Raw genomic sequence first — 21,764 nt, 5'->3', positions numbered from 1 at the left:
TTAAATTGCTTGTCAGAAGGTCCCAAAAAGCAATCATGTGACCTCAGGACACTGCACCCATCATAAGTGTGAGTTGTCAAGCATCCAAATGTAAATCCCTTGACCATGGGGATGCTACATTGGTCGTAAGTGTGAAAAACGGTCATGAATCACTTTTTTCAGTGCCGTAACTTTGCACAGTCACTAAATGAACTGTTGTAAGTCAAGGACTACCTGTGTTTGGCAACAAACACCTCAACAGTGACTCCCCCCCCCCCATTTTCTGGGACTTTCTTGCTATTGTTTATCTCATTCGATTCTCTCCCCATTAATAAGGAGCTTCATGACAGTCCTTCCGTTCATGCCAATAATTTATTGAACCGGATGTCTGTACACAGCCAAAAAAAAACCTAAGAAAGAAACTAACACACAATGTTGGAAAGGAAGGAAGGGAAGGAAGGAAGGGAGGAAGGAAGGCAGTGATGAGGATAAATATGAGGGTGAGGGAAATTATCCACAGGCTGCACCCTGGCTCCCTGGGGGAACCATGAATCCTAGATGATTTGAAAAAGGGAAAGGGAAACTGGGTTTGGAGGGAGGGGGGGCTTCAATCATTGCAACATTTCATTAAGAAAAAAATTAAATCTATTTACAGGGAAAATGGAAAAAGGAAGCCATTTTAAGGGATTTAGATGAGGAAAATATGTATTTACAGCAGGAAGGGAACAGGCGTTAAATTAAAACTTGCCTTCTTCAATTCCCTTTTGAGAACCCTACGTTCCCCCGGAGAGATCCACAAAACTGATTTTGCAGCACCGAGGAGGAAAAACGGCTACAGGGAGCAGACGCAACGGAATTCAGAGCAAGCTGCTGCTAGTTCCCCGCTCGCTCTTAATACCAGCTTGTTCCAGACACACGACGCGCAAACACACAACGCGCACCCACCCACCGGATTCCCCCGCCCCCCCCCCCCTGCGAGAAATCCCAGTGCTACTTCTGATGGGATCGCGGGGGGGACGGGACGGGACCGAGGAATGGTTGGCCATGCCCCCCTCACAATCCAAGGCAAGGGGGAGAGGGGTATCTTGTTCCCGAGAAGAGATTGCGGGCGGAGGCACGGCACGCAAGGGAGCTAGAGGAGGGAGGATTTGGGGGGGTTGCCAGGAGAGGTGGGGGGGGGAGGAAGGGCAATTCCCCGCTGGAATGGGACAAAACCGAATGTTACTGGGCTATAAAACAGACCCGCTTAAAAATACAGCATCCGGGTTTTCATAGGCAGACAACGTCTCGGGACGAAGGGGCGACCTGGAGAAGGAACCATGAACAGCGTGAAGGGGCTAGACAGTTTGGAAAGCATGAATGACATGAGACTGGAAATAAAACCATATTTTTTTTTCCTCCCCAGAGGATGTTAAAAACAAAAGCAACTTAATAAAACTCAAAATCAGGACAGACTTGGGGTTAGCCAGAGGGAGGAGAGGGAGAGGAAGAAAAGGAAGATGGGCAGCTTAGCTCTCCGGTCCTTCCCCGCCCCGTCTCCGGAGGCGCCAACCTGAACCGCTTCTGACAGAGAAGGGAGCCTCAAGCCGTGGGATTTCTCTGTTCTCCCCTCCCCTCCCCGAGCCAAGGCATTAGAGGACAACCTTTGAGGGAATTTCCCCCCACCTCCCCCCCATCCAAGTGGCCATCCCATCCCCAATTGGCCTCCCCCCTCCACCTGGTCCCCGGGCCAAGATTGCTTTCCCCCACCATTCACAGTTCAGAGAAGTCCATGTGGGTGGCCTGGGGGTAGGGGGTAGTGGAGGGGACCTGCCCCCCGGGCCCAGCGACCCCTCAGGACGTATTGGCAATGGGTCCTGCGCCGTCTCCTGGTGTGACCTGGCTCCTGTCAGTGTTCATTCTTCCCTCACCTAAGAGAGAGAGAGAGAAAGACAGGAAACACTCAGTGTGAAGCCATGTTGGGACCTTCCTTTTCCAAATGAGCTGAGTTCTTAGTCTTGCTTGGTTGACCTTAAGGAGCCCTGGAAGCGCAGGGGTTAAGCTGCAATACTGCAGGCCAACACTGCCCACAGCCCGGAGTTCGATCCGGACGGGGTTCAAGGTTGACTCAGCCTTCCACCTTCCCAAGTTCGTAAAATAAGAGGACCCGGATTGTTGGGGGCAATAGGCTGACATTGTAAACTGCCCAGAGAGGGATATAAAGCATTGTGGAGCACTATATAAGTCTAGCAATAACACTTTAAGACTTATATACCGCTTCACGGTGCTTTACAGCCCTAAGCCATTTGCAGAGTCAGCATATGGCCCTTAATAATCTGAGTCCTCATTTTACTGACCTCAGAAGGATGGGAGGCGGAGTCAGAACTGAGCCGGTCAGGATCAAACACCTGGCACCAGAACGCAGACTTAGCCTGCAGTACTGCATTCTAACCACTGCAACCCACCCCCCCCAGTCTTTTAAGCGTCATTGCTGTTGCACCCCCATACACCAATAAGCTCCTCGTGCGGCAGTTCCTCCTCAGAATTCAAGCAAAGCGCCACAAATGAGAAAGCACTCACTGTGCGAGGTTCCAGAGCCAGAGACAGACCCGACTGAGCTCGCCTGGGACCGGATGTGTGGTGGAATGAGATTGGAATTCAGCCCTGGCTGGATGGAGAGCTCTGCAAAGGAAGAAGAAAGAAAGAAAGAGGGTGAGTCATCCCCCTAACTCACGTAGGGAGGATTCCCTCGTTTCTGCAGGCTCCTCAACATGCCTGAGGAGAGCGGTTCACCTGCAAAAGCTGAGAGCTCCACCCAACGTTTATCTTTTACGTGAAGGCCATGCCACCGAGCAGGGGGGGGAAAAGACCCAACTTTGCAAAAATAAAAAATAAAATAGAAAAAGAAAAAAGAATTGAAACTCAAGCTCTTCACCAGTGGTGCTTTAAAAAGGGCTATTAATCCCGCAACACGGCAAACCTTCAGTTCCCAATTAATTATTCCACGACCATGCAAAACAGAACATGGTTTTAAGATCATTCGCAGTGCAATCTTAACCGTTCAAAAGATGGTATCTGCAGCGTTGGGGGCCGGCCTGACGCGCAAGGCTGCAGGCCACATGATACCATCAAGGGACACTTTTCTCCTGTTAAAACTGTTACACGTACAACAGCATCAACTTTGCCAACTGGGCTGAACCGAAAGGAGCTACGCTGGTTTTTTAAAAAAAGAGCATTTCAGGCTGCCGTAATTGATTCCCTTCCCAGTTCTACTTCACTGAGGCTGAAACTCTTCCTGTGACACCACCTCTGACCTTTTGCAGAGGGAAACCAAACCAGAGTAAGTCAATCATTTATTCATTCAAATACAGGGAATAGGAAGCGGCAGAAGGTAGAACTGGGGTGGGTGGTGGAATAAAATATAAAGCCACGATATAAGTGAGAGACAGTTTAGTCTAGTGCAGGGGTGTCCAACCTTGGCAACTTTAAGACTTGTGGACTGTAGATCGGAGGGTAGGGACAAATGATCAAAATAATGAGGTTATCTCATTTAAATTCTCAAAGATACTTGCCCAGCTACTACTCAAAGTATCTGCTCTGATGCAACATGGGCAATCAATTCAGGTAATCTTAAGATAGATAGGTTGAGTAAGGCTAACGCTTTCCAGATATGCTGAGCTAATTCTCCAAACAATAAGGAAATTGGTATCATCAAACTGAGAAATGTTCTTTAAAAATCACAAGTCATTGCATTATCCATAATAAAAGTAGATAGATGTGTACCATATTATTCTTTGTTTGCTGTATCACAATTAGAGGATGACCTTAGTATTAAGGAGACATTTATAGCTAGGTTTTGCTTTAAGACAGGGGTCCCCAAACTTGACAACTTTAAGACTTGTGGACTTCAACTCCAGATGGACTTCAACGCTAGATGGCTGAGGAATTCTGGGAGTTGAAGTCCACAAGTCTTAAAGTTGCCAAGGTTGGACACCCCTGGTCTAGTGAATAAGGCACCAGGCTAGAAAGTGGGAGACAGTGAGTTCTAGTTCTGGCTCAGCCATGAAAGCCAGCTGGGTGATCTTGGGCCTATCACCAGGAGACAGGGAGTTCTAGTCCTGCCACTGTGTGTATGAAAGCCAACTGGATGACTTTGGGCCGATCTCCAGGAGACAGGGACTTGAAAACCAGCTAAATGATTCTGGGGCAATAGCTCTATTTTTCTCTCAGCCCAATTCACCTCACAAGGTTTTTGTTGTGGGGAAAATAGGAGGAGGAAGTTCTACAGGTTCACCGCTTTGAGTTATTTGCAAAAAAGCGGGATATAAATATAAATAAATCAGGCGTTGGGTGAAAGGCAACTCCCAATACAATATTCAGCAGCAGTGGATTTAATGCCTGGCTCAATCGAGGCACATCCAAAATTATTCACTCTGCGTTTCCCATAACAAGCATTGGTGTTTCCTTAAGATAAGATTGTTAAAAAAACAGATATATTAAATAATAGTTATAAGAAAATGTGATTACTGTTACATTGGTAAGAAAAGTATTAAATATAATTGTAAGCACAAGATATATGTACCCAGTCGACACACGGTTGAAATGAAATGGAATTATTGTAAAATTAAAAATTAAAAAAAACAAAACAACCACCCAAGTATTGGTATTTCCTTGAATTGTTCAGCATTTGATTGAGCGGGAGGGGGTGTCAGCACTGCTTCCCTGATTTTTTTTCCCCCTTCAGCATTTGGGTGGACTATTGTACCTTGATTTCCCTTGAATTTATTTATTTTTTAACCCAAAAAACAAACAAACCAACCCTTCCCGGTTGTGTCCAACGGATTAGATGCCAGTCACTTACTTACCCACAGGGCTGAAGTTGAAGAGTGGGGGCAAGTCACGGCCGTTGGGCAACCGAGCGTTGGGCTCACGCAGCTCGTCAAAGAAGCTGTTGGCACAGGCCTCCAGCGGGGAGAGGCGAGTGGCTGGGGTGTACTCAAGCAGGCGACTGCACAGCGAGATGGCCTCCAGCGGCGTGCGAGGCTTGAACACCTGCGGTGGGGAAGAGCAGGAGACAGGGTCACGCCCAAGCCAGATGCTCCCTGCCTCTTAAAAGTCTCCCTCACCATCCTAAGCCCAACATTGCTGAGTTCTCCGGGAATCAGAGTTAATCCAATGGAGGCGGTCCATGCTGGAGAGGGCTGGCGGAGTGATGTAGAAGAGCAGCCCCCATAATTCTTTGGGTACCAGGGACCCCTTCCACAGGGGAAGGGAAATTCCGCAGACTGGGGTGGAGATGTGGTTTTGCATGCTACCTAGATCTCGCACGTGTGCAGATGAAGCTTCACTTGCTTGCACGGCCAGAATTCTGCACCCCAATGGGCCACAGTCTGGGAGTTGGGGACCCTCGATATAGAAGATTCCACCACTGTACAATTTAAATTCTGGCCTTATTGTGGACATAGGTTGATGCCTATATTTGCGGTATTTAACTTGACACAAGGGCAGCTTGCAGAATTCTACTTTCCAAGTTGAAGAGATTATTTTATTATTATTATTATTTTAATGCCAGGTGCATATAACCTTGCTATGCCAGGACCCCTCAAGTGTGTCCTTTTCAGTGTTATTTCAGAACTATAACTATCCTGGACGACAGCACGAAGTCAGCCCCTCGTGTTTCATCCTCTCCACAATCTCCCTGCATGCACACACACCCTTACCTTTATCCATGGATGTGCTTTGATCTGGGGGAACTTAAACTCTGTGTAGTTGGGGTTCATCTCTCGTATCTGTTCTCGCGTCGGTGTTCCCAACACCTGCAGAAGGGAAGGGAAGGGAAGGGAAGGGAAGAACAATCAAACCACAGCAACTCCTGACGGTACTTCGACAATAAGACAAAAAGCCCGGTCACTTGGCCCATTAGGCTGACTCTCCGATTCCACTTTACAGCATATTTGCAGGATGGAAAATAGGCTGCAGCATTCTCGCCAGAGGGCAGATGGGAAAAAAATAAATACAGTTAAAAGGTTACCTTGATGATCTCCACTAGCTGATCCACTCCACTGTCCCCAGGGAAGATGGGCTGCCCCAGGAGCAGCTCGGCCAACACACAGCCGGCAGACCAGATATCTATGAGGGAAGCAGAAACGGGGTGCCCTCAGCTCCAGGCGGAGAGAAGCAGTGCTCCACTGCTTGCTATAAAGAGCTGCAGTGCTTCCACTTGGTTCCTGGAAACACCCTCCTCGCTCGCTGGTTTTCTGGCCAGACAAAAGATCTCAGCTTCAAAACTGAGCATCTCCAAGCAGACTGCAACACACAGTTATAAGGGCCAGAGAAAACGCTTGTCAATCAACACAGAAATACTAAGACAGCGACAGGAATCCATATGCTGGCTAGAAAGATCAGGGAGGGAGAGCGGAGTGGCCGAATGGCCACTTCCCCTTCTCACCTGACAATTACAATAGTCCTTGAGGTCCAACTGCAATTGGGGCAGTTGGGAACTTCCGTTACTAAGTGATGGGGTCATTAAACGAGTCACACCCAATGTTATGTTTTCCCACAGTTTAAGTGAATTTGGTGCCCCTCACCCCATTAGTTGGGAAGCCATGGGAAGATCTCAAACGGTGATCACAGACCCCAGCCTGCTGCAAAAAAATGCCAGGTGCTGAATATCTGAATTCTGACAATGTGACCACAGGGATAACTGCACCGTCATAACTTTGCACAGTTGCTAAATGAATGGTCGTAAATCAAGGACTATCTATGTAGGTCTTGGTTCCTATGAGGTAGTCACAGATAGAGCTATACCATAATGCAACCCATTTCCAGGCTGACTGCAACTCCCGGAATTCCCCCCTCCAGGTGTGGAAATGCATTTCTGGAAGTTGTAACGCAAAGGTCTTCAACCTTGGCAAGTTGAAGACTTGTGGACTTCAACTCCCAGAATTCCTGAGCTAACATGACTGGAGGAGGAATTCTGGGAGTTGAAGTCCACAAGTCTTAAAGCTGTCAATCTGTCTGTCTGTCTAATCCAAGGGTCTTCAACCTTGGCAGTTGAAGATTTGGACTTCAACTCCCAGAATTCCTGAGCTAACATGACTGGAGGAGGAATTCTGGGAGTTGAAGTCCACAAGTCTTAAAGCTATCAAGTTGGAAGACCCCTGCTGTAACTGCACACCTGGAGGTTTTGGGGAAAGTCAGCACAAAACTTTTCAGGCCATCATCCTTTTTTGCAATTCACACACAAGACTTTGCTTCCGGAAGCAACCGACATCTACAGAAGGAAATTCACTTGGTCTGAGCAGCAAAAACCTATAAGGTGCCTCCATGGGCGGCCAGGTCATTCTCACCTATGTTTGAGGTGTAATCGGTGGCCCCAAAGATGAGCTCAGGTGCACGGTAATAGCGAGAACAGATGTAGGAAACATTGGGTTCGCCTCGCACCAGCTGCTTTGCACTGAAAAACAAAACAAAACAGGGAAGCGTAGGTGGGGATATCCAGAGAACTAGAATATTATTGAAATGAGGGCATAGATGCATACATGGAAGCTCCCACCCCTGTATGACCCCCATCCCTGAGACCTTCAACATTTGTTAGCTGTATTTATTATCTAACAACAAGTGAAAATGATTCAATGCACAGTTTAAGAATAATAATATAAATTGCAATAAATCTACTGTAAAGTTCTATCTAAATACAATCAACATAAGGATAGGTTATTCCCCAGTTTTTGCCCTCGGCCCACCACTCAAAAGCCACGGAGAGATTTCAGCTCACAAAAGGATACCTGCTCCTCTGTTTCACAGAGCAACAGTCGGGAGGGACTTTAAAGGTCTTCTAGTCCAGCCACCTGCTAAAGCAGGAGACAAATCTCTTCTTAAAAACCTCCAGTGTTAAGAGCATCCACAACCTCTGGAGGCAAGCAGTTCCACTGATTAATGGTTCTCACTGTCAGGAAATCTCTCCTTGGTTCTAAGTTGCTTCTCTCTCCTGGATTAGTTTCCATCTATTGCTTCTTGTCCTGCCTTCTGGTGCTTTAGAGAAGAGGCTGACCTCTTCTGCTTTGTGGCAGCCCCTCAGATATTGGAACACTGCTCTCATATCACCCCTAGTCCTTCTTTTGATTAAAAATTCATTTAAAAAATTCATTAAAATAAGGGCTTACAGCCCCAGATTTGCAGCAGGAAGATGAGGGTCCAAATCCTGCTTTATCCTGAAGCTCAGACCGGTTGCTCTCTCTCACACAACTTCCTCACAGAGCTGTGGGAAGGGAAAAATGGCAGCAAAGGGGGGAAAAAAATCCAACTATGCTGTCCCAAATATCTTGGAGAAAGGCTAAGATCTGTAACATTTATTTACAGGATGTAGCTCATAAATTCCTTCTGGGGAAGCTTTGCAAAGATGAACGATAAAACCGTGCCAGCAAACAAAAAAAGAAAATTTAACAGCTACACAGAAACAAGGTCACAGAATGACCAACACTCTGAACACCAGGCCGGGGGGTGGGGGGGGGGGGAGGAGAGAGAAGAAAGGGTCAGTCAAGACCGCTGACCAACCATGTGCAGTAGCTCTGAAAGAATAATTGTGCTAGAAAGGGAAGCCTTTTTGAGGCAGCTAGGCGCAATGCAAAAGTTACCAGAAAGGCACGGGCCACGGAGAATTGCATGTAAGGCAAAGAGTGCATAAATCTCTTGGGAAAGATTTCAACTTCCTATGAACAAGGTTACTCTGATGATTGTATTTTAGGATTATCATCATGATTTAACATTTGTTGCTTGTATGTACACGGAGAACAAATCCCTTGTGTGTTTTCCATCACACTCGGCCAATAAAGAATTCTGTTGTGTTCTACTCTGCTTGTGGCTATGGAGCCACCAGGCCTGTAAACAAACCCCACTTCCACTTCCTCTGGTTAGTGGTTTACGTTGCCTGCTTCTCTCACCTGCCGAAGTCGCAAAGCTTCAGTACTGCTGTATCGGGATCCACCAACAGATTCTGAGGTTTGATGTCTCGATGACACACGCCTTGAGAATGGATGTAAGCGAGGCTGCGGAACAACTGATACATGTATACCTGTGAATGGAGGAAAGGCAGCAGCCATTAAGGAGTGGCAGTTTGGTATACTTTAAATCGCTGGCCTAGAAAAGACGAGCTTGTGAGTTCTAGTCCTGCCTTAGGAATGAAAGCCAGCTAAGTGACTTCACGGGCCAATCAACAGGAGATTGTGAGTTCTAGTCCCGTTTTAGGCATGAAAGCCAGCTCAGTGACTTTACGCCAATCACTGGGAGCCTGTAAGTTCTAGGCCTACCTTAGGCATGAAAGCCGGCTGGGTGAACTTTGAGCCAGTTCCTCTCTCCAAGCCTGCCTCACAGGGATGTTGTTTATTTATTATTCCATTTTTATCTCACCTTTATTACTTTAGATGGCGAACATACCTAATACTCCTTGTTATTTTTCCCCAGATAACAATCCTCAATTATTGTAGTGAAAATAGGTAGAATAGGTACTAGATACGTTTTGCTGCTTTGAGCTGGCCAAAATACATATTTTAGGATAAATGCAGTACTATATTTTAAAGCAGACTTGGCAACTTTAAGACTTGTGGACTTCAACTCCCAGAATTCCTCAGCCATCTAGCGTTGAAGTCCATCTGGAGTTGAAGTCCACAAGTCTTAAAGTTGTCAAGTTTGGGGACCCCTGTCTTAAAGCAAAACCTAGCTATAAAGGTCTCCTTTCTTAATACTAAGGTCATCCTCTAATTGTGATTACAGCAAACAAAGAATAATATGGTACACATCTATCTACTTTTATTATGGATAATGCAATGACTTGTGATTTTTAAAGAACATTTCTCAGTTTGATGATACCAATTTCCTTATTGTTTGAAGAATTAGCTCAGCATATCTGGAAAGCGTTAGCCTTACTCAACCTATCTATCTTAAGATTACCTGAATTGATTGCCCATGTTGCATCAGAGCAGATACTTTGAGTAGTAGCTGGGCAAGTATCTTTGAGAATTTAAATGAGATAACCTCATTATTTTGATCATTTGTCCCTACCCTCCGATCTACAGCTAGCCCTTAACTTACAACCACGAACGAAGCCTGGAATTTGAGTTGAAAGTCACTGAGGTCATAAGTTGAGGCCCCAAGTGACTCACCTAATTACCTTCGACTTAATTTTAAAACTGTTTTCAGGAAAGTCATAAAGCCGTGTGACTCACTCGATTGGTAAGCAAACTACATGGGCATTAAGCAAATCACACATATCCGAGGGACGTTTTTTTGCTGTTTCCTCCCAGAAAAAAAACGCCCCTCCCCCACAAAAGTCACAAATCACGCTGTATGGAGGACGCTGTAGCCAATCGTAAATATGAGCCAAGTACCCAAAATGCGATCACATGACCACAGAAGTGGGGGGGCGGGCACGATGCAGCAGTGGTAATTTCAAGGACAGGTCGTAAGTAGTTATTTTGAAGTCCGCTGTAACTTCAGACGATCGTTAAGCGGAGACTACCGATAATACTTCTGCAAAAAGAGGGGCATAATCTGGCAGCTTGCCGATCAATGTCAGTAGATCCCATCACTATGGAGGGATCAAATCTTCCTGAAAGCATCTGTGTTCACTGTCTCCCATTTTGACCACATGGAAAATGCCACGCCCATGGATAATGGGGCTGGGTGAATAAAGAAAAGGGGATTTTTTTTTCCTTCCTTTTAGCATTCTGTCTGCTAAACCAATGCTAGTTAAACAGACAGAAAACCTAAGCCAAGGCGCAGGCAGAAGCAATCACAGGGCCAGAATAACTGGAGATGTTTTGAGAATTCCTGAGAGGGAACCTAAAGGGAGTTAAGAGAATGAGAGGAAAAAAGAAACAAGAGAGAATGAAGAATGTGGGGAGAAGAAAAATAAATAAACTGAACAGAAGGCCAGGCGTATAGGCCCATTCCGGTATTCACACGACGAATGTGGGCTACAGACTTAATGATCGCATTGTGTGGTTGTGAATGTGAATATTACTTGATTTTTGTGCTTTTTTAAAATCTATTTTTGAAAGAGAAAATTAGGAGGTTTTTTTTTTTTTTAACCACAGAATAATGCGAGTAAGTTTTCTTAATGGCAAAATCCACTTCTTTTTGCTTGGCCTGAGGCAATCCGCAGTTGCCACCCACATCAGCCATCAAGACCAGATGGGGATCACTGTAGCATCCAAATTATGAGTCACTCTTTGCCCATCCTTCATTACCACTTGCCCCGAGGGAAGCATCCCTGGATAGGGAGGAAGACATGGCAAAGTCTGTCCCAGAAGTCTGCTCACTGGGCTGCATATGGCTGTCACCACCATTTGCACCAAGGAGTGATTCCAGAAGTTGTTCCTTTAAAAAAATCCTGTCTATTTCTTTGCAATCTTTTGGATTGCTTAAAAGCTATACTGAGAGGACCGGTCTCCCGAAAGGCTCGAAAGAAATAACGATATTAACGAAACAAACAGAGCCAGTTTGGTTAGTGGTTTAAGGCACCAGGGAGATGGTAAATTCTAGCTGCACCGTAGCCAATAAAAGCCAACTGGAGACAGTGAGTTCTAGTTCCACCTTAGCTGGAAAGCCAACTGGGTGACTTTGGACCAGTCATTCTTTCTCAGTCCAACTCACCTCACAGGACTGGTGTGGGGAAAAATAGGAGGAGCAAGAAGTATTAAATGTGTTTGCTGTCTTATTTGTAAAAATAATAAAGGCAGGAGATAGATGGATGGATGGATGGATAGATAGATGGATAGCTAGATGACAGAGTAAAAGAGAATAGAATAGAATAGAATAGAATAGAATAGAATAGAATAGAATAGAATAGAATAGAATAGAACGATAGCTAGGTAGTCATAAGGGCAAAACAGATCTTTGCCTTTGGACTCCCTACAAATAAAAAACTAATAGTAATAAAGAAATAGCTGCTAAAGCCATTGCAAAATGCCATGCCATGCCATCTTTGCGCCCTGCCACTTGAAGAGAAGGACATATCAAATCCGACCCACTTTTCGTATAAAAAGATCAAGAATTTAAAATAAAAGAACAGCAATTTTTTTAAAAAAAAAAGAAAACGCAGCCCTCCAAAAGCATTGCATTTGATGGAAAGGCCCTTTGAAAAAGATTCAGAAAGTCTAAGGTAGTTAAACTCAAGTGATGAAGAAAAATGCAAGGCGTGGTGGCACCCAGGACAGGTTATGCAATGGGGACCAAAGCTATTTAAGTGATGGGGAGGGGAGAGAGAGTGGGGGAGAAGTTTTTTTTTTTTTCTTTTTTTTTAAAGGCTTTGTCTCCTCCCAGCTTTTCTGGTGCAAAAGCGCTCAGGTCAGAGGTGGTGGGAAAGACTTCAGCGAGAACCCCTGGAAAGCTGCTATTCTTAGTTCGATAATGCCCAGCTGGTGAAACCAAAGGCTTTCTTGGGAATCAGGCATTTTCTTGATACACTCTCATGCAGGATTGTATAAGTAGAGAAAGAATAAGGAGATCTTTAAATCAAACAGGAATCCACCCAATCACTTGAAAGATAAACAGAAGGCAAAGAGCTACTGGTATGCAAAGAGGGCTTAAACAAGAGCTTTGATGCAACTTCAGAGGTGGCTGGAAATCCACTCCCAGGGCTAACGGTGAGGGATGCCAGGCCTTGTGGTCCAAGCCACAACTGGAGAACTACAGTTTCCCAGTGTCTGTCTTGGCATTGCAGTCCGAATATTATTGTCCTTCCCTGAGTAGTGCAAAGACGGGGGCAGGAGAAGACAGCCAAGTTGTATCCAGACTGAGCCTTACAACAATTAACTTCATTGAAAATCAAGGGACTTTGATTTGGACCCAGTCAAGCTTCTTCCACGCACAATATAAAACCCAAACAGACAGTGGGCAGGACAACAGTCATGCTGAATTCTAGAGAAAAATTTTTCTGGCTGTTAAAAAAAAAAATGACACTAATACGATGGCAAATGGAAGACATAAATGTTTGCTGGACAAAAATAATTTTACTTCTCTTGTAAGACAGCATTATGCGTGAAGGATTACATTTCAAACAAGTTTTTTTTAAAAGATAATTGGAACAAATGATCCCACAGGGATTACCCCCAAGAAATCTCACGTCTGACACCCATTCTCCCAAACCAGCAATCTGCAACCGATTCCCACAACTTCCTCCAATCCTCAATGTGCCAAATGGCTCGGTTTTCACCTAAACCTGAACCATTTTTCAATCCCGTTTGCTGAACAAAAACTACCATGGCCTGCTCGTAACGCGAAGTTGTGAGGGAAGAGACACCTAGAGCAGGGGTCTCCAATCTTGGCAATTTGAAGACTTGTGGACTTCAACTCCCAGAATTCCTTAGCCAGCTGAGGAATTCTGGGAGTCAAAGTCCACAAGTCTTCGAGTTGCCAAGGTTGGAGACTCCCGGTCTAGAAAGATACAAATGAAAAAATAGAAAGGAAAGGTGTTCACACTCATTTCTCTGTCCTTAAGGTCTCTGTGGGTTGGCCTTCAGCAATTCTGCTCAAGGTCACCTTCTCCCTTTTGGGGAAGGGGTCTCCAAACTTGGCAACTTGAAGACTTGTGGACTTCAACTCCCAGAATTCTTCAGCCAGTCATGTTAGTTCAGGAAGTCTTCAAGTTGCCACATTTGGAGACCTCTGCTTTAGGGGAAGGAGAAGTTTTCTCCACGTTGCCTACTAAGGTCTTCACAGCCCAAACCGCTTGGTTAAGGGTCAGAGACCACCTGAGCAGAACTGGATGGATTCTCCCATGACACTAAACCTAAAACTCCAATCTCCTTTAGAGCTTAGTAGGCATTGGGAATTAACCAAAGCCCCCTGGTACAAGAGAGGAACTGCACTTACCTTCACATAGATGACAGGGATGGTCTGTTTGGCTTTGGTGAAGTGGCGGGCCACACGATAGACCGTTTCGGGCACATAGTCGAGGACTAAATTAAGGTAAACTTCATCCTTCTGCAAGAGAGGGAAAAATATAAGAGATGACAAGGGAATTCCTCCAATTAACAGCGTCTTATAAAACAGGGGTGGGGGAACTGCGGCCCTTTTACGACTTGTGGGCTTTTAACTCCCAGAATCCCCGAGCCAGCAGGAACTCTGGGAGTTGAAGTCCACAAGTCGTAAAAGGGCCACAATTCCCTACCTCTGCTATAAGAAGGTCAGCAGACTCTATTATTGCTATTTGATTTGTATGGCAGCGCATCTCATCTAAGCTACTGACAACAGGTAAAAAGAATCCAAGAGAAAACAAGTCAAGTATCAACATACAAACACATAAAAAGTGTCCCTTGTCCATGATGGAAGCCTCCATCTTGTCAGCAATGCCACTTCAATAAAGAAAGATTCTAGGCCCTGCCTGGTAGCTGCCATCTAAAAACGCAGAGATAAAACATGCCTCACTTATAAAATGAGAAATGCCCTTCCTTTTCACCCTTCTCAGAAAATCCTAGCTTGAAATCCAGTTGCAGACACCGCCATTGCGGCTTCTTCCTTCCCTATAATTCTTGAGATTTTGTGCTCAGAGGCATCATATTATTACTATCTTTAATTATTTTTGGATTCGGCTCCAACAACAAACATGCAGCTTGCAGCTGAATTTTATAGAGTCTTGCCTCAGATTAAGCATCGGCTAAAACAGCGGTCTCCAATCCCCACTCCGTGGACTAGGCCACGCAAACAACCAAAGCCCCATCCGTGGGATGCAGGCAGAGCACAAAACCGCTCTCGATGGAACCAATCCCTGGTGCCCCTAAAGGTTGAGGGCCACAGGCCTAAAATACAAAGGGTTGGAAACAAAGAGGAGAATTAAGCACCTCTCACGATGGAGCTTTATTCTTTCAGCATCTCTACAGACCCAGATTTCAGAACCTGCACGTGGAGATTTCCCCACTAAAGACACCCCCTGTAGATGTGCCTCCCAGGTTTTACTCTTTTAAGCTGATAGAAAATAATTTCTCAAGATCTGGCAAGATTTTCTGGCTAGGAAGAGTAGAATGCAGCATATGGGTCATCCTTGGCTTACAATGGTTTATTTAGTGACCTTTCAAAGTTACAACGGCACTGAAAACAAGTAATTTCTGACCGCTTTTCACATGTACGACCTTGCTGCTCCCCCCAATGAGCGTGTGATCAAAATTCAGATGCTTGGCAACTGGTTCATATTTATGACTGTCCCTTTTGCAACCCTTCAGACAAGCCAAGTCTACAGGGAAGTCAGATTCCCTTAAAAACCGGGTCACTAACTTACCAATTGCAGCGATTCACTTTGCAAACTGGAGCAAAACTCACTTTACAAACGTCTCACTTAACAGAAACACTGGGCTCCTAAGTTGAGGACTACCTGTACTTAACAATTAACCTACACCGTAGAAGCATCACATAAATCCTGTTAATCCATGTTCAAGTTCCCTTTGGGGGTTATCAGCAAGGGAGATCACTTGAGCTGTAGGCAGCTTTAAACTCTTTATTTGGTTTTCAAACTCATTGGAGAACTTTGACATACTCAGCCGTTGGGTTCATGAAATGCCTTAAGACAGGATCTAACTAACCGCAGCATAACCGGGAGACCAAACAATAACTATCAACCTTATCTTTCTCACAAGGCTATCGTGTGGGTAAAATTGGAGAAAAGAGCAGACCAGAAGTATTAGGAGGATACTTTGGACATGCAGTGCAGACACCAAGTCATTTCAACCACAGAGAATCCATGTCTGAATGGAATGTATCCAGAAAAATCATCTTTTCATGACAGATAATCATAAACGTTTCTCCATGCTACAGCCTGTCTAATTGCCACATTTTCCCCTATGATTTCTCTTGTTAGACTGTGCACTTTGAGAAATTTTTGTGGGAGAGCTACAAGGCCATTTTAGGTAACAATATGATTACTAATCCAGATTAACCTCTAAGCTTATATTATTTGGGGAAACTGTTGTCGATGATCCTTGATGTATCTTTTCTTTTATGTATACAGACAGCATTTGCACCAAGATAAATTCCTTGTGTGTCCAATCAAACTTGGCCAATAAAAGGAAGGAAGGAAGGAAAGGAAGGAAAAGTTAGATAGATAGATAGATAGATAGATAGATAGATAGATAGATAGATAGATAGATAGATAGATCGATCAGCAGTAAGGAGCTCTTAACTACTCATCCTGGAGCTGAGAACTATATTAAATAGCCACTTGTTTTCAAACTCTGATTCAATAAACGTAGGCAATAAACACTGTGAGATGTTTCCTTCTGTGGAGCTTGTATCCACCAAGAATGAAGATCCGGAGAGGGAAGGAAATAAATTATTTGTGGTCCCCCGCCCACTGCAAAACCTAGTATGCTACAGGTACTTCTCAACGTAGAGCCACAATTGACTCCCAAATAAATGAGTTTTGCCACATTTTACGAACTTTCTTGCCAGTTATGAAGTGAATCACTGCAGTTGTTAAGTTAGTAACACGGCTGTTAAGTGAATCTGGTTTCCCCATTTCCTTTGATTGTTAAGACAGTCGTAAAAGGTGACCACGTGATCCCAGGATACTGGAACTGTCATAAATATGAGTTCAGTTACCAAGCCTTTTGAATTTTGACCATGTGACCATGGGGATACTGCAACAGTTGTGTGAGAAACAGTCTTAAGTCACTATTACAGTGGTGTTATAATCTGAATGGCCACTAACTGTTGTAAGTCGAGGACTAACTGTATCCTCATCTGTTTCCAGGAAGAATGGGATAGGAAGTACAAAGGGTGTTCTTTGATTGTGAGCATGGAGGGACATCACGTGTTAACCTGAATTTCTTAAATCAAGTCAGAAACATTGTCTTGGATTCACATCCATGCCTCACAGCAGGGGTCTCCAACCTTGGCAGCTTTAAGACCCATGGACTTCAACTCCCAGAATTCCTCAGCCAGCATGAATCTTAAAGATCTGCCTTACGGTATAGACAGTGTTTTGTATAGACAAAGAATGGGATTATCAGAGTATTTTGCAAAGTGGGCAAAATACAAATCTGGGGCAGACCTTCAAAAGCAGAGGACTCCAACCTTGGCAACTTTAAGACTCCTGGGAACTGAAGTCCACAAGTCTAAAAGCTGCCAAGGTTAGAGACCCCCCGCTCAAAAGCACAAGGAGGAAGAAGAGAAAAACAAGTCCTGTTACTCTTCTACGCCGTGCCCTCTTTCCTCTCTTTCCAGCTTTCCCTCACCTTTTCTCCGCTCGAGTAGAAGAAATACCGCAGGCGGACAATGTTGCAGTGATCCAGCTTCCGCATGATCTGCAGCTCTCGGTTCTGAAGTAAGAGAGAGACCCAAATGAGGCATGGAAATCTCGGCAGCAGGACTAACTAGCAGGATGGACCAGCCCCCTTTCCTTCCGATCTCACCTTGAAACGTTTATCTTGTAATACTTTCTTGATTGCCACCAGCTCGCCAGAGTCTGCTAACCGGGCTTGGTAGACAACGCCAAAGGACCCATTGCCGATCACTTTGATATCGGAATACGAGACTTCTTGAGGGCGGTCAGGGCCCTGGCCGGGTGTGGCCACCACTGTGGTCACTTTACTACTGTCTCCTGAAAAGAGGAATGACGGTCAAGTCTGGATGACTCAGACAGAACGAAAGTCTGATTTAGACCAAGCAGCCTAATCTGAACTCACTAAATGTCTTTCTCGGCCTTTCCCAATCCTTCTCAACAATTAAACACCCTTAAAACATTTCCAGTCCTAATTAAAAAGATGATCTTTGCCAAACCCACATTCATACCAATAAGTGCCTTGGGTGCAATCCCAAAACAACCAGGAGCGCTCCTCCAACGCCAGTGGCATTGACCCATCAGTCAATTGCCAAAGGCAGCTTTATTCGGAACAGCTGACATCCTGCGACAGTATCTGTAACACCTTCAAACATGTACACCTGCCTATTCCAGGTTCCTGGGAAGGACTTGATGGGGGGGGGGAATACCAAACTCAGCCTGAACATCTGTGTGATGAACCGTAGTCATAAAAATTAAAAACAATTTTTAAAAACCCAAGCTGGTTCATCCTTGGGCCCACGGTTCCCAAACTCAAGCTAAACTACCCTACGACAACCCAGACTCCTACCAAAACCCACCACACCCCAACTCCTACAAAACCCATCCGATCCCAATTCCTGGCATGCCAGGAAGGAGCTAGTAGAAGATGCTGTAATTGCAAGCTGGATCATTTAAAGTGTGACGGCGGGCTAACGGGTACCAAACCTAAGAGTCGTAAGTCATAAGAGACATTTCTATCGAATAACCAGGGAGAAGATCAAAAGGGCAAAGGGGTTTTTTGGGGGGGGGGCACATGTTTTTCTTTTCTTTCTTTTTTCCCCCCCAAAGGAGCTGGCACTCACTATCATGGGCTTTACCCTCCTGCCTGACTGCCTCACCCACTTTTCCTGCTACGACTTGCATCCCTGGCGAGTTTCTCTTTCAGCCTCGCCATCCCAACGCCCTCACCCCTTGCCTGACCCCCCAACCCCCAGCTCCACCCCATGGGCCACCACCCCTTGCCAGGCTCTTCTCTCTCCTCTTCCATCTTCCCCCTTCGGACCCAGCAGGGAAAAGCCGGCAGCCCAAAAGAAGGGCACCTTTGGCAGGGGCGGTGGGCACACTCTTCTGCAAGCAGAGCCCAACCGAAGGCAGACTTGCCTGGAGGGGGCAGCCCCCCGGGGGTGGGGGGTGGGGAAGCAAGCCTACCTCGAGCTAACCTCGCCGGGTCTCTTCCCTCCACCCCCCACCCCCAACCCTTGATTTCACCCTGACGTCACCGGAGTAATTCTGGAGCCCTCGTCCAGTTGCTGACCTCGGATAGCTTCTTCCTCCAAGGCCCGGTGCGGCCAGGGGAGGACCCGGAGAGCCGGGCGGGCTCACCTTGGGCGAACCCAGCCTGCCTTCTTTCTTTCTCCCCCCCTCCCCCATTCACCCCCTCCACCCCGCCTCGGCTCCAACGGCGACGTCCTCCGCCCACCCGAGGGGCATCCTCCTCTGCCCCTCCCCACCTGCTCCTCGCCTCCCCCCTCCTCCTCCTCCTGAGCCCCCAGACCCAATTCCCGCCGCCCCTAGGAGCAGATGAGGCTCTTAAGGTCTCCCCCACGACCCCTGCCCGTGGTTTCTCCCCTTTCCGCAGCGTTGCCGCCCCCCTCAACCCACCCCCGTTGAAGCCCCCTCGGCGCTCCTCCTTTGTGTGGCTCCCCGGCCGCGCCTGCCCATTCATTCCCCGCCCGCCCGCCCGCCCCTCCCTCTCCCCCCCCCACACTTACGCCCCAGCTTGAGCCCCGGGAAGGCGACCGTCGAGCTGGTCCCGCTGCCTCCCCCCGGCCCAGGCCCGGCAGCCCCCCCGGGTTTGCCCCCAGGCGCTGCCCCCGAGGTCGGGCCGGGCGCGGTGGGGGCCGTGGCGGGAGCCCCTCCGGACGGGTCTGCGAAGGAGCTCGTTCGGGGCCGGGAGGAACCGGCGCTGCCGCTGCTCATGGTGAGGCCGACACCGGGGAAAAGGGAGGGGGGCCGCGCTGGCTGGCTCCGTCTGAGGCGGCTCGGGAGCCGGCCCTGCCCGGCCCTGTTGCAAGAGCCGACGGGAAATGGAGTCTCGGGCGCGGCCCGCCTACTTATCGGTTACGGAAGACAGAACTCTATTTCCCAGAAGGCGTCGCGCAGTCGGCGGCCGTAAGCGCGGCGGCCGAAAAGCGCGCTGGGACAGAGAGTCCTCTCATTCCGCACCCCTCTGCGGCCGGCCGGGCTCCGGGACTACAGGCTCCAGTGCGCCTAGGACCTGAAGCGAGGGAGCATGGGAAATGGAGTCCTCTGCATAGCGCGTAACGCAGACTGGGTGGGACGAGGACTGCGCTTCCCAGCATTCGTCGCGCGGACCTGGTCAGCCTATCGCGCAAGATGCAAGGGGGAAAAAGATTTGAGTTTGGCTCCTCCCAACCAGAGCAGGAAAAGCAATCTTGAGGTGCGATAGAGACGCGAGGCAAGCGCTGAGGAAAAAGCCAAGAGACTTAACCTTTTGCCCATCGCGATTTCTTATCCATTCCCCCCAGTCTCAAAGGGATCCGCCCTGAGGGCTGTTAGGCTGTGGCGCGATGCGCGGAGAGAGAAAACTTGCAGGGCTTCGGCACTGCTTTTCCCGAAGTGCTTTGCGCGGACCCCGTGACTCGGCCGGGGGCGCAGACTACCTCGGACTACGGATCCCATAGTGCATTGCGAGCAGGAAAAAAAAAGCCGTTGTGTGGGTGAGGGCCCTTGGGGCCGCCGAAGCATCGAGGAGTCACGGAACCCTTCGCCCCCGACACGGCGCGATGCCCAACCAGGCGGACGGTGTTCCGGGGCCAGAGAGCCCTCGGGAGCGCTCAGGTGGCCTTCTGTGCAGGCCCGACATGCTTCCCGTCATGCATCGCTCCGCCCTCGAAAGGACCTGTGGGAGTTGTAGTTCGCGGTGCTGGATGAAGGAGGCAGAAATCACAGTCTTCTCTATTAACTCAGCGCCAAAGCTTCCTAAGCAAGCGGGCTGTTTTCTCCCAAAATTGTTTGCTTGGAGGATCAATAGCAACCAAGCATGTTATACATTTGCATGTTTAAAATATTTGTCCACCAAACTGAAAGCAATAAAGTCTTTCCTCCATTTACTATTTACTGGAAATGAGGAGAAATTTTCTGACAGGGAGAACCCTCAACCTATGGAACAGAATTTCCCTTCGGAAGTTGTGGGAGCTTCATCACTGGAAGCTTTCAAATAGAGACTGGTCTGCCATCTGTCAGAAATGATGTAGGGTTTCCTGATTGGATGGCGGGTTGGACTAGATGACCTACAAGGTCTCTTCCAACTCTGATAATCTTGTAATACTTGGCAAGAACCCAGTGAAATAGTAGATTGCAATGCGGGCCTGAATATCAGGCATTACATTTCATAGAGGAGTGGGAATTTAATCCAGGTTGTTCATTTTTTAATGATGTATGATCATACTTTATGATTTATGATCTATTATCACTGTTGTTTGTATGTACATTGACAACTTACGGACTGGAGACAAATTCTTTGTGTGTCAGATCACATTTGGTCAATAAAGAATATACCAATTGCTGTTTTTCAGTGCTTCTCAATCTTCTCAACTTTAAAATGGGTGGACTTGAACTCCCAGAATTCCCCAGCTGCCAAAATATAACTCTAGCGGTACTCTCATTGCCTTCTTTCCCTGTACAACAACCCTGTGAGGTTGGTTGAGACAGAGGGACTGGCCCAATGACCCCCAGCTTGCTTCCACACCTAAAGGAGGAATAGAATTTACCCTTTCTCAGTTTACAACCCAGCACCTTAACTTGCATTGTAAAGGCTCCCGGTTTCTTAGGAGTCATATTTCAGTCGATTTCTTTGGACTGCCAAATTGTTTGCAAAGCGTATTTGCTGGGAGGGTTATTTTCTGAAACAACCTTCCCTGAAATGCAGTTTGAACCTTTCCAGGTAAACAATTGCGTACAAAGAGGTACCTGAGCTGCTCTTTCAAAGAAGGAAAGATTACCTACCTGTGTGGCCATCCCACAGGTGTAGGAGAGGTGAAAGGGGAGGGAGGATATGATTAGTTAAGAAACCAAGGAACTGTATTGTGCAAGATCACAAAAGGGGGAAATTAATAACCAGGTTAGGCATGTTATGAAAGCCGCCCTACGTTTGGTGTATAGTCGACGCTTGTGTCTAGAGTTTCCTGAGTCAAAGAATAAAACTAGCTACTGTGCTGGGTGTGCATTTCTTACAACTTGGTTGCATTGACCT

General features: G+C 46.8%; 1 protein-coding gene across 2 annotated transcripts; it reads right to left on the bottom strand.

Moving 5' to 3' along the window:
• Positions 1–341: 341 nt before the first annotated feature.
• On the bottom strand, positions 342–20,140 carry GSK3A (glycogen synthase kinase 3 alpha). 2 transcript variants are annotated; one of them, XM_026715513.2, is made up of 11 exons: positions 20,001–20,140; positions 17,361–17,548; positions 17,184–17,267; positions 13,831–13,941; positions 8,901–9,031; positions 7,308–7,414; positions 5,990–6,087; positions 5,679–5,774; positions 4,824–5,010; positions 2,539–2,640; positions 342–1,889 (listed from the first exon to the last, which is right to left on the bottom strand). In XM_026715513.2, the coding sequence occupies exons 1-11, from the start codon at positions 20,026–20,028 to the stop codon at positions 1,813–1,815; spliced, it is 1,209 nt and encodes a 402-aa protein (XP_026571298.1). In that variant the 5' UTR covers positions 20,029–20,140; the 3' UTR covers positions 342–1,812. The 2 variants fall into 2 exon arrangements, with proteins under 2 accessions (XP_026571298.1, XP_026571297.1); XM_026715512.2 differs by lacking the exon at positions 20,001–20,140 and adding an exon at positions 19,261–19,556.
• Between the last annotated feature and the right edge of the window lie 1,624 nt (positions 20,141–21,764).

Source organism: Pseudonaja textilis, chromosome 10 (assembly GCF_049901715.1).
Source record: "Pseudonaja textilis isolate UNSWEBS1 chromosome 10, rPseTex1.2, whole genome shotgun sequence".
Taxonomy (NCBI): Eukaryota; Metazoa; Chordata; class Lepidosauria; order Squamata; family Elapidae; genus Pseudonaja; species Pseudonaja textilis.
Note: the sequence above shows the minus strand (reverse complement) of the source record. Positions and strands in the feature narration are given on the sequence as shown.

Excerpts from the sequence above, each read along its gene's own strand:
- GSK3A (XM_026715512.2), bottom strand. The coding sequence starts at position 19,468 with ATGAGCAGCGGCAGCGCCGGTTCCTCCCGGCCCCGAACGAGCTCCTTC. Across the intron at positions 17,268-17,360 it reads TACAAGATAAACGTTTCAAG|AACCGAGAGCTGCAGATCAT; the intron begins GTGAGATCGGAA and ends CTCTTACTTCAG. Across the intron at positions 9,032-13,830 it reads TCCCTGTCATCTATGTGAAG|GTATACATGTATCAGTTGTT; the intron begins GTAAGTGCAGTT and ends CTCCATTCACAG.